A 13,222-nucleotide genomic window follows, 5' to 3' on the forward strand; every position below is an offset into this window, starting at 1 on the left:
CACAGACAAGTGTCTCAGCAGCTAATTCAAAACTCATTAGAAACAAGCAATTGCAGAGCGGATTCCCAAAGGGATGCAGCTTTCTAATCAACGTTCCCTATACTGCAAAGCCCATCCAACGGGGCGGCTCATAACTAACGTTCCCACTGAGAAATTAAACCGAGGCGTCATTATGAAAGGAGATGCTCCTCTGATGATTTCATTACTACGGTACCATATGTTTGATGGTATATTATAGATATTGACAAATGTTTATAGGGGCATTTTGTCTTGTCATTTATAGGGGCAAGTTGTGTCATTTCTTCACAAAAGGAATAATTAACCGAACACTGTGGACCAGGTCTACTACCTTTTTAAAAAATAAGGCAACATTTTTAGATAGCCTATCAATGAGTATAAAATGTAGATCAAATAGACTCACTAAAGTCTTTGGGTCAGTCTGAGGAAATCACCTCAGTACAGATTCTCTTTCAGAAGAGATTTCAACGTCTCAAACTGAGCTCAGATTTGTCAAGATAGTAAACTAAAACATCTCACATCAGATTTTTCCAAAACCCAACTATTTGAGATATTCTAGCCACATATTAGGCTATAGCAAAAATACACTCACTGTGTAAACAATGTTCTCAGTTCAATTCTAGTGGAAACAAAACGAGACAAAGTTAATATTGACGTGAAACATAACTGCGAACTCTTGAGCTATAAACTAGCAACCTCTGAGCAATAAAAATGTATTTTGGGGTGTCGGTGTGTGTCCGTCCGTGTGTGTGTGTGTGTGTGTGTGTGTGTGTGTGTGTTCGTTCAGTGATTACGCATCTCGCGCGCGTCCCCGGAGGCGCAGAGCGTGTATGGAGTCATCCCGCTGCTGTAGGCGGGGGCGAGCCCCTTTGCCCGTGATATTAATGTGCTTTCCCGCTATTCCAGTCAATGAAACAGCACGCAAGTATTAGCTCTTGTTTGCCTCTTGTCTTGTTGCCCTTCGTTTGCAAACAGTGAACAGGAACTTAGCCCGGCGATTGTGTTTACAGCTGCTGAAGTCCTTTACAATGACTCGTCGAAAGCAGTCGAAGCCCAGATCTTTGAAAGGTACGAAAGGTTTTTTATTTTATTTAAATCACTTGCTTCCTTGTTGTCTTGAGTGAGACACGACCGCGGGACAAATCTAATGAATGACCCCAATTAGTTGCAGATCATATAGGCTTCAGATTAATGTCGCGCAAAATTCAAAACAGACTGAAATTGTCTTGGGGCAGAACTTTCATTTAACTTCCATTGCATTTTCGAGTAATCTAATTTCATTGAGAGGGGTTTGTCATCACTCTTGCACGTGATGCACATGATTCAGATAATCTATTATATGATAATCAATGTAATATTATAGTATTTGGGGTTCTAGGACAACAAAGTTGCTCACAGACTCATGGGGACTCGTGTCACTGTGGGGACATAAATTGAGGTCCCCATGAGGAAACAAGCTTATAAAACGTTTTTGTTTTTTGTTTTTTTATGTAAAAATGTAAAAATGCAGAAAGTTATGAGTGACGGTTAGGGTTAGTGTAAAGGGAAAGAATATACAGTTTGTACAGTATAAAAACCATTGTGTCTGGGAGAGTCCCCACAAATATAGTGAACCAGACGTGTGTGTGTATGTGTGTGTGTGTGTGTGTGTGTGTGTGTGTGTGTGTGTGTGTGTGTGTGTGTGTGTGTGTGTGTGTGTGTGTGTGTGTGTGTGTGTGTGTGTGTGTGTGTGTGTGTGTGTGTGTGTGTGTGTGTGTGTGTGTGAGTGAGTGTGAGAAAGAGAAAGAGAAAGTTTTGCCATCTCAGGGACCAATTTTCCAACAAAGATGGTAAAATCTGAATGAGGAAAACGGCTTAATAAACATACTAAATAATGTCTTAATGAAATTGTAAGGATACAGAAATGTTTATGTGATGATTAGATTTAGTACGGAACAGAAAATATTAGCTCAGTATAAAAACAATAGAGGTCAAAGTCCCAAACGTGACAAAACAAATCAGTGTGTGTGTGTGTGTGTGTGTGTGTGTGTGTGTGTACGTGTGTACAGTATGAGTGTTTCTGTTTGTGAATGAATGAAATCAGTGTTTTTTATATTTCTTGTCATGTGACTCTGTTCTGTCACCTTGAAATCACAGAATACATGTTATATGGACTGTTTAAATAGCAAACATGAACACAACGGCACTCCCCTGCTGGATGAAAAACAGATCAAAATGTTGGTATTTGTTTACGCTTTGCTTTTTTCATACCACAGGGGTGTCATAGTGTACTAAACGGCCCACGAGAGATGAAAAAATGCCATTTAAGTGCTTGATTTCTTTGCATTGTTATTGTTGCATATTATATTTTGCTGCCATGGCCTTATCTCGCCATCAATCTTTTCTCCATAGGTCAAGACGACAGGTTAAATACAAAGGAAGATAGCTTGATTGTGGGGAAGAAACGTTGCTCCTGGGAAAGGAGAAAAGAGAGCGATGAGGAGAGGGAACAACATGGCCAAGAGAAGGATGAAGATGCTAAAGAACACAAGAGTGCAAGCCTACAGCAATCAGAAGCATTAACCAGACAGATGTACTGCCAAGGTTCAGGTACACAAACACATCCCCAAACTATCCTTCTTTCTATAGTATCCTTTACATTATTAAACTGTGAATATTTTCTCCATCTCTCTCTGTAGATTTAAAACTGGCAGATTTCAAAAGAAGAGATAATTTGGGGGATTTATATTCAGGGTTTCTTGTTTCTGCATGTTTGTGTGACCTTTGAATTAGGTATATTTGCAATTCCCTATTTGCACAGTAACAGAATGAATCATGCCTTTGCAAATGATTTTGGATTTATGATATCGGAATTGCTAATCATGTGAAGACATGTTTTTAATAGCCTATGTCTTATCCTTTAAAGTAGATACATTAATCCTTTGATTTGGTGTACAATTTGGTACCATGATTTGGGTTTTAGTTTTTCTAATGTGCATATTCAGTACTTTAAAGTAGGAGCACTCCATCTGTGAATTTGGTCCTCTCACACTGGCAGCAATTTTAGTCACAGTGGGACTGCTCATTATGTGGCCACATACTGAGGTAATTACATCTAAAAAAGTGTGAAAAAGAGCATCCAATTCATATTTTGGTGTTTAGTCTGCTCTTATGAGCCTGAGATATATTTTAACCTGCCAGACTTCAGCAGGACAGACCTCTTAAAATAGAAGAGTGGAATTCTTATACCTGTGCTTAAAGTGAGTAACGTTGAGGAAGCTACAAGTTCCTCATAATTTAAATAGTTCAACTGCAGCTTTTGTTTTTAAAAAGTACTAATTTTCAAAAACAGGGTATAAATTAGGGTGACCGCGTCACGTTTCAGTTTTCCTTGTTGGAGAAGGTTTCAAGAGTTCACACTTGCATATAATATATAGATAGTAAGTTTAAATGCGTATTTGGCGTGCTGTCCGGGGGGAGGTCTTCGAGCTCGGAATTTGGCCGGAACCCAGAGTATGTATGTAACCCCCCCGTGTATGTAAGTGGTCAGAACTAAAAGTGTGGAGAAGGGGTGGTGGAGGGATGCTGATAAACTGTCAACAAACGGAGGTAGGACTGCTGCGTATATATATATATACCCTTATTGTTGATTAGCTGAGTGCTCTCCACTTGTGCCCATTATCTGAACGTGTTCCTCCCGAACCTTGTTAATAAAACATATCTTGTTACTGGGAAAGCTACGCTTCTTTGACAAAATTTAGTTACTGTCACACTACAGAAAATATACTTAATTTCACAAGTTCACACTTACATCAAATTAAATAGAGTAAAGATTATGCGTATTTGGCGGGCTCGGAATTTTGGCCCGAACCCATAGTAACATTTTAGTTAGTTACTCCCCAACACTTATGGTGTGTTTTGGTAAAAAACTTTTTTTATTAATGAAAGTTTTAAATACATTTTCCTCTCTTCTCTGTCCATAGTAAATCATGCTGTTGAGGAGGATGAAATATGTTGCTTTGCTTCTCTTTCCCCTGCTCACTCCTCTGCCGACCATGAAGATGGATCTGACCATGGATCCCAGGGAGACGTATATAGAGATCATCAGAGACTTAGTCATTGCAGGAGGGCAAACACCCCTTTTCCTTGCAACAGTTCAGTACCTCTTGAAATATTCCAAATGGATATCAGCAGTGAGAGCCCCACAAAAATCAAACAGGGCTTGAGTAATCAACATGAACAGGGTAGCGTTATGTCCTCCCGACATCCCTCTCTTGTAAATAATCCACAGAATAACTCGAGGGAATCTGAAAAAAGACAACCTCCAAATATTCCCGCACAAGATCAATCAGGCTTCTCAATGGCAAAATGCGACTGTGCAACCTCACACATCTCCAGTCCAGCCACTCCAAATGCTGCAGAAGAGGCTCCTTGTGCAGAAAAGAGAAAGTCTAAGTTTGTCTCAAAAAATGGTTTAGGAATCTCCAAAAAGCTCAAACTTTTCAACGATTGTCTTCATTGTCACAACGACATGGACCCTAGAGCATGTCCACAGACCAAACTCAAGGACAATGAAATCCACTCAAGTTCTGAGACGTTTCCATCTGAACTAAAGGAGCATCAGAAAGAGGCTAATGTGATGCTAGACCACTCCGTGTTGCTTGAAGCTGCGATCACAGCGGCCGTTCAGACAGTTCTTCAGTGTAGCTTCTGTCCCACATCATTAAAGGACCTGAACGCCCTTCAAGAGCATGTTCGCCAATCACACAACTCGGCTTTAATCGCGAGCAACGTCTTTTTCTGCTCGCAGTGCTTCGGAGGATTCCTGACAAAGGACACGCTGGATAATCACGTGCGGCAGACACACTGTAAAAGCCAGAGCCTGAAACTCGATCCAGATGCAGAAGAAACAGCAGAAAGGAAGTCTTTGCAATTCTGTCCATACTGCAGCCATTTGCCTACATTTAGCAGTAAGATCAAACTGATGCAGCATATCAAAAAGACACACAAGAACCTTAAAGAGGGAAGGAGGACAATGGGTTCACCTCAGTCAATCAAGAGTCTGACCAAAAAAAATAGCCAGCTACCTTCAACTGACTTCATCTGTGACCATTGTGGGGCTAAATACACCAATCTGGATCTGTTTCAAACTCACTTGAGTTCCCACCTGAAGGGTATGCTTCCAAAACGTACGTGTCCAGAGTGTTTCAAGGATTTCCCAAACCAGGAGACTTTTAAGGAACACACAGTGTCTCATTTTAGCAATTCATCTACGCTCTACATCTGTGAGAGCTGTAGCAAGTCCTTTACCAGTGTCAAAGACTTACATGGGCACCTACTTGAGATGCACACCATGGTGTTTTTCCGATGTTCCCTCTGCCAGCAGGTGTTCGACTCCAAGGTGTCTATTCAGGTTCACCTGGCCTCCGAGCACAGTAACAAGAAAACCACATTCCACTGTACGTCATGCGAACGGGACTTCAAGCAAGAGCATGACTTGCATCTGCATGTCAAACAGAAACACCTCGACAGACAATTCAAGATGTACTGTTGCATCTTCTGTGCAGAGTCCTTTACCACAGACATCGAGCTGCAGTGTCATATCACAACACACAGCGACAAATGCAGTCCCTGCGTCTGTACCAATAGCAGATCTCCCCTCGAGGTGCCCTTACACGAGAAACTCTGTGCCAAGAGTGCTGAAGGTAACAACGTGACCCCTCCACCTGTCTCTGAACCAGTTGCCAAGGACAGTGCTGGAATGCTGCCAGCGAATAGTGAAATAAGAGTCAGTAAGGTGGAATCGCTGTTTAGCCCTCCCGCTGAAAGCAAAGGGAAGGCAAATCTGAACGATCCTATGTTTGCCTGTGAAATCTGCGGTGCTTCTTACACCATGCAGTCCTTGCTCGCCAACCACCAGCTGCGAGATCACCACATCCAGCCCGGGGAGAGTGGCACTCTCAAGCGCAAAGTGGAGGCAATCCAAGGGAGCCACAAATGCAAAGACTGTTCCAAGACCTTCTTCACTGAGATGGCACTGTGGGAGCACGTCCAGACTCATCTAGGCCCCACCAAGCACTGCCAATGCCCCATCTGTGGAGAGCGCTTCCCTTCCCTGCTAACTCTGACTGAACACAAGGTCACCCACAGCAGGAGTTTGGACACGGGCAACTGCCGCATCTGCAAGCTTCCTCTTCACAGTGAGGAGGACTTCCTGGAACACTGTCAGAGGCACCCAGACCTGCACAACTCACTGACAGGCTTCCGCTGTGTTGTGTGCATGCAGACTGTCACCTCCACTCTCGAGCTGAAAATTCATGGAACTTTCCACATGCAGAAGGTCCAGGGTGACGATCTGATCAACAGCTGCAACCTTAATCCTGACCTTAAAATCTCCTCAAGTGTTGCTCAGCAGGAAACGGTCACTATGAACGTCAGTACGTTTGAGCATAGACTCCGAGACGATAAGACTAGCATTTCTGTAGTCAACTGTTGTTCGGCTACAGCACTCATACCAGAGGAGAGAAGCAATAAGAACACTCTCACCCAGGCCACAACAGTTTGAGTTAACCCTGAATAAAGGACATCATTTGTATGGCATGCGAATGCCCTCCTAAACGAGTTCCTCAGCCCCCCTACCTCCCCTCTGAACGCAAGCGAGCATCCAAGCAAGCGATTACAAATGTTGGTTGCTTTCCACTACAAATGCAAAGTTGTACCCATTTTACGTGCCCTGCTCTGACAATATATGTACTCTTCTGATTGCTTGTGTAGCGGAGTATGTTTTCACTTGTAGATTGTATTATGTGTTTAGGCCCTAAATGTGTGAAGCCATGTTTCGGAGAGTCTGTTTTCTCCCTAAAAAGCAGTTTCCTTGTTTGAGATGCTTAGCAAATGACTAATTCTCCCAAGTGCAAGGCTAATCGTCATTGGACACTTCTGAGGTTCTGAACTCAGATTTACTGCCATATTTGGATAATTTCCTCTTTCCTTGTTGCGTTTTTAAGATAAATCCTTGTGTTAAGAAACGGAACTGGATCTTTGTGGATCTAGGCGGTAATGAGTTACTGATGACTGAAACTGCAGATGCGCAGAGGGGCACAAAAGAGGATGAGATGTGGGCAGTGGGACTTGATGTTCTGTGGGAGAGAGTCATTAGCAGTGTTTAATCTAATTGAAATCTAAGCAGGCCTCTTGGTAAACTTTATGGATTAGATGTAGGGCTTTTGGACAATGACATCTGATAATTACAAAACAGATGTAATGTTATGCATTTTTATTTTGTATTATGTCTTTTTAGTAAAATACCTTCATCTCTGCCTTTTTTTTAATAATTTTGACTCACAATTTCAATGATGTGTCTTGTTTGTTGTATATCTGTACATGATGTTCTATTGCGAAAAAGTAAATTGTGTTTATGGGTAAATGTGCGTAATATGTGTTAAGTGGTGTGTGTTTGTATTTTCAGTTCTCCATTGTTGATAAAAAGAAATGAAAAACGATAACATATTTCTGGACCAATGCGGTTTAACAATGTGTATTCGGTAGAACATTTGGCCCCACTTTATATTAGGTGGCCTTAACTACTATGTACTTACATCAAAAAATAAGTACAATGTACTTACTGTGTTCAAATTGTATTGCAAAACACCTTTGCTGATATCGAGGTGGGATATGGGTAGGGTTAGGGACAGGTGTGGTGGTATGGGTAAGTTTAAGGGTAGGGTTAGGTGTCAACTGTGTAATTACAAACGTAACTACAGAAATTAATTACAGATGTAATTACATGCAGGTATTTTTTAAAATGTAAGTACAATGTAAATCCATGTATGTACACAATAAGTGCATTGTATCAAATGATTAATTAAAATGTTAGTACATAGTAGTTAAGGCCACCCAATATAAAGTGGGTCCGAACATTTAAAAAAATCATAAATTAAAAATAAGAATAATATAGAATTTATGATATTAATAAACTGAAATAAGTTGTTCTGTTAGATGAAAATGTTTGAACATTTTTTAGAAAGGTTGGCAGTTTCACTTGATACTAAACCTTGATAACATACTTAGCAATAATACATCTAGGCCATAAAGTTTTACCTTTGGGAGAACAATTCTGGGCTTTATTGGGGGTGAAACTGAATGGCAGGATTTACTTCCTCCATACTAAAGTGTAAAGTGTACTATTTATCAGCAGTACAACTTCCCATTACATTAAAGGGGGGATCTAATGCTATTTCATGCATTCTGACTTATTTACACTGTTAAAGAGTTGGATTCTCATGGTAAACATGGCCAAGATGTAAAAAAAAATAAGTTGGACGTATGACTGAGTATTTATGTGCCAAATACACTCCTTCAGGAGTTCCAGAAAGTTTTTTTTTTTTCCCGAGTATGGCCCTTTATGAAGTCATAAAGGCCGGAATTCCTTGTGTGTGCACTTCTTCCGGATGAGCGTGTGCGCACATCAACAGGAGCAAGAGCGTCAACAACAAGATTTGTTCGGGTTAGGGTTGCTTTGTTTTTAGACCACAAAATCGTCACTAAAGAAGTGTGTTTCTGGTTGTGAGGGAAAGATAACACCGTTCAGCTTCCCAAATAACCCAGCGTTAAAGAAAACAGTGGATGCAGTTTGTTTTTCCAGAGCAGCGACATGAAAAAATACTTAGTATATTATAGTAAAATTATTCTAGGAAATACTATAGTGTTTTTGAACCATACTATAGTAAATATGCTACAGTAAATTAACAAAGTGTAGTAAATACTATAATATACTACAATTTACTGTAGTGTCTTTACTATAGTATGGTTCAAAAACACTGTAGTATTTACTAGAGTAATTTTACTATATTATTTTATAGTATTTTTTCATGTGGGGGAGGTCTGCAAGTGTGTTTGTTCCCTTACGAAAATGAACCATGGTTTTACCACAAAACACATCGTTATTATAGTTAAACCATGCTGACCACAAAATTGTATATGTGGTAAAACTGTGGTTATATAAATGGTAATCAATTAGCCGTGGTTACTACACTTACCATAATAAAAACATAGTTAATTTTCGTAAGGGTTTGTTTCCGGTCATGAGGTGAAACTGCATCAAATGTCTGTGTTTTGTTGGCAATCGGCACGCATAGGTGCATATAATGTCAACAACACGAATGTATAGTGAATCTAAAGTTATTTAGGGGGAGTGTGTGTGTGTGTGTGTGTGCGCGCGCGCGCTCAAGATTCTTTAGCTCCGCCCACTGCACGCCTGCTGCACGAGCTCGGCTATTTTCGGAAAGAATCAGCAGCGTATCTTTCTTTTATGAATATGATAAAACTAAAGACTCTTCAGAGATATGAAGGATGCAATACTACTCTATAGGTACTCAAGATTAACATGAGACTGGCAGAAACTCTGTATGTTATGCCCCCTTATAATACAAATAACAAATAATTTTATCTGTAAAAGTTCAACTAAATATATGCAGTGCAGCACAAAATGATGTTTCTGAATGTTTTGAGAATTGAAATTAGGTAATAGAGCCCTGAAGCTGGAAGCCACCAGGACAAACTACTACCTCATTTGGAAATACCCCTCAATCACCATGATAGCAGCTGGGCTTTGACACAGGAAGGAAAAGAAACACCATTTTGGGCATGGCCGTGCTGTAAAAACGCATTTGTCAGAAACATTATAGCACAATATTATAAATACACTCAGCCATACATTTACCTATGAGTGCAGGTTGTTAAAGAATCTGTAAAATAGGCCTACTATAAAAAAGTATCCGAAATTTGACATGATTAATGAACTTAACTTTATAATCATAATACAAATGCTGATTTATTATTTTACGGTTTATATTATTTATTTTCATGCTATGGAGACAGGTTATCATCCCAGAAAATAAATACAAGTTAGAATTAAAACATGAACTTGGTTTTCCTTTTGTGTGTCCACTGTCCAGGCTCTAGGCCAAGATAAAGACGGCTGTGAAAACATGATGCCGGGTAATGCCCGGACCATCTGTCAGCAAGCGTCTCTCCAGTGGGTCGAGTGAGAGGAGAAATGACCAAAAAGACGCAGTTAAAGTTTTTAAGGTTGCAGGGTTATGGAGTGTTACTGGCACAGAAGCGGCTGATGTTGAGTTTGATTGCATTGCTTAGCATTTTTAATTCTATAAAACAGAATTGTGGGAAAAAAATAAAACCTGGATCCTCATTTTAAAGATAACAGTGTCATAGTGAAGTGACAGTAGTGCAAATATACAGTATTTGTATCATTCTTACAGGGATAAGAGTGAATATAAATCGAGGCATGGTAAATCAGAGAACTGAACTGCCATCTAAAAAAAAAAATAGAGCTGACTAAGATCCTTTATGTTCAGTCAGGCCTTCTGTCCAGGTGCACTCCCAAGATTATTAGGTCTGTGCCATGTCAACATCCTCCCGGGATGGAAACTGGGGTTAAAGGTTCCTCTTCCTACCAATGTCCTATCAACATCATCTTTTTTTCCACATTGCGTCACTACAATCATTCTGTTCTCTCCCTTCTTCACGTCTCACATATCCAAAAATCCCATATCCCGCCTCATCTGAGACTAGAGTATGTCTGCAAGTGACACCAATGACGATCCAATTGTGTATTTAAAACCAGTTGAATAGAAAGAGGAAGGGGATGATCCAGTATAAACTGTCCTCAAAAACAGGAGGGAAAAAAAATGATCCGTTTTTAATTTCTGTTTGTAAATGGCGTTCTACTTGTCAAGCTAAATTCTGTTTTTTAAAAGCAAACAGTGGAGAAACATTAAATGCATGGAACATTAAATGCATTTTAAATAAAAGTGGGAGAGCACTCCCCCCTATTGGCTGAATATGTGACAGTACAGCCTTCTCTCCCCCCCCCCCCCCCCCCCCAAAAAAAAACTGTTTAAGATCTTAAACTATGTTGTCAATTACTGTAACAGTACTGATGGCCATTCCTTATGAATATAATACTAATGTACAAACTGTATTGGCACTGTTGAACAGCCTGATTTTATTCTATGGAGTAATCTACCCTATGATGTCACAATACATGAGCCATTCGACATTTGCTTGTTGTAACTCTTCAGAATTAAACTTTATTTTTTACTTTTTTCAACACTAAATCTAATACTACAAATATTTAACTATTCAAAATGTGTGTTGGTCAATCTCATGTAGCTTTATTTAATTTATGGTAACTTGTAAATTTAATTTACGAGGTTTCTAAGCAGAAGATGGATGCATGTTTTCTCATGTTACTAAAACTCATGTGCCATATAACAGCATGTCAACTTATTCCTTTGTTTTATAATTCAATTCAATTATTAAACAACTGTATAAATGATAGACCAAACAAAACTGACCATTTAGTAAGGAAAAGGAAAAGCAAAAGAGAGAGAGAGAGAGTGTGTGCGTTTGTGTGTGATTCAAGAACAAGATTTCTGAAAGATTTTAATAATTATATTTCATGATAAAGTTTAGGTTTAGATAGCAGGGACATGGCAGACTATTTTATTTAGTATTCTCCAGTAGTTTTTATTAATGTTTTAAATTTGCAGTTAGACTAATGTCCAGGACACTTTGCTTTATAATAAAATGTATCATAGCCTACAGTTAATTTTCATGCATAGGCCTATGTATAGCCTATACAAACAATGTCCTGGGGACAGAAATGTTACCCATTCGATGGAATGGCTCACATTATATTTGTAATAATGTAGTTTGAATTGTTGCAGCATTATCAAAGAACATCTTAAGGTTTAGTGGAAAAGGGGGGGACTCGTGTAGGAACTATGTAGTTTCGCATGTTCACATCATGACCAGCAGGTGGAGGTGCGAGATTATGTGTAAATACGAATGTGTGCGAGTGTAAAATGTATTTTAATATAGGCTACATATTATTTGTCATAGGCCTACTACGTCTCGACGAGGGAGCTTCTGGTTAAATACGTCAGTGGTGAAGTAACAGCTAATCAACTAAAATCTCCTTGAGCCTCACGGCGAAGTCTTGTTGACAGCACCTGACATCGAAATTTAAATGGTTCCTGCAGTCAGCTGTTTACAGTTATGTCCCATCATTCAAATAGACCTACCTGTTTTTTCGGCGCAGGGAAGAAGGGAACATCGATACATCACTTCACAGGAAGTGGAGAGCGAAAATCACCCAACTGTCTTTGCGCGTCGCATGCATCACCTGTCTGAACTAATGATGGTGCAGAGCCGTTGGTTGGAAGAGTTTTTAAACAGCTCTGCGATTGAGGAGTTTACATATGCACTTGAATATTCATAGTTATTATAAAAACTAGAGTATTTATGAATGGTTATGGCAATAACTGTTACATTTGTATATTTTAGTTTATGAATTTCGTGGTCATTCCACGAAATCGGTGCCTTTTCAACTTAGAAAAATTAAAATATAAAATAAGTTTAATCTATGTTTTAAAAATATCCATGAAATGAAGACAGCTTAAAATGACAATAAATTCTATTGTGCCATCTCAGGCTACGAAATTTTTTATTTTATGACTATTTATCTACCTCATGTTTTGATATTTTTGTCATCCCTGTTACAGACACTAGCGTTACTATATACAATAGTTTTAATTAGAAATATGTTATAGTTTTAACGTATTTGAGCAGTATTTTAGTCCCTCTTTTCAGTTGGATTGTTTCAAATTTTGGATAATTTTTTTCAATCTTATATTTGTCATTCAGATGACCAAGAATTTACTAATTTTAGAGGATGATCACATGCCAATTAAAAAAAATAAATATTTTTACAAGAGAGATATTAAAAGAAGGGCTTTGTTCAAAATACAATGTTGATAGGTTTACAAAAACTGGGAAATTTCAAATATAATTTTAATATTTTTTATGAAATTAATGACGGTAACAGGATTGACATCATGGTAACAGGACTGACCAGAGTAACAGGGATGACAGGACACACATTCTTCAGCATACACTGCACAAATTTGTTTACATAATATTGTAAACTTTTTAAATTGCATTATATTTTTTGCACTTACTTGGCATAGTTGTATTAGTGAAGCACATTACATTTCAAAGATATCTAAAATGTTGACTACCATTGCCATAGTAGGAAAAAAATACTATGGTAGTCAATGGAGGGCGAGATCTGCTTGGTTACAAACATTCTTCCAATATCATTTGTTTTTCTGCTGCACTTAATGGCATACTATCATCTGAA

At 38.9% G+C, this 13,222-nt stretch overlaps 1 protein-coding gene across 1 annotated transcript; it reads left to right on the plus strand.

The window, feature by feature from the left end:
• Positions 1-823: 823 nt before the first annotated feature.
• On the plus strand, positions 824-7,480 carry LOC307135573 (zinc finger protein 521). Its single transcript, XM_079832148.1, has 3 exons — positions 824-1,086; positions 2,410-2,607; positions 3,981-7,480. The coding sequence occupies exons 1-3, from the start codon at positions 1,047-1,049 to the stop codon at positions 6,560-6,562; spliced, it is 2,820 nt and encodes a 939-aa protein (XP_079688274.1). The 5' UTR covers positions 824-1,046; the 3' UTR covers positions 6,563-7,480.
• Positions 7,481-13,222: the final 5,742 nt, after the last annotated feature.

Source organism: Gobio gobio (genome assembly GCF_949357685.1).
Source record: "Gobio gobio genome assembly, chromosome: 12".
Classification (NCBI taxonomy): domain Eukaryota; kingdom Metazoa; phylum Chordata; class Actinopteri; order Cypriniformes; family Gobionidae; genus Gobio; species Gobio gobio.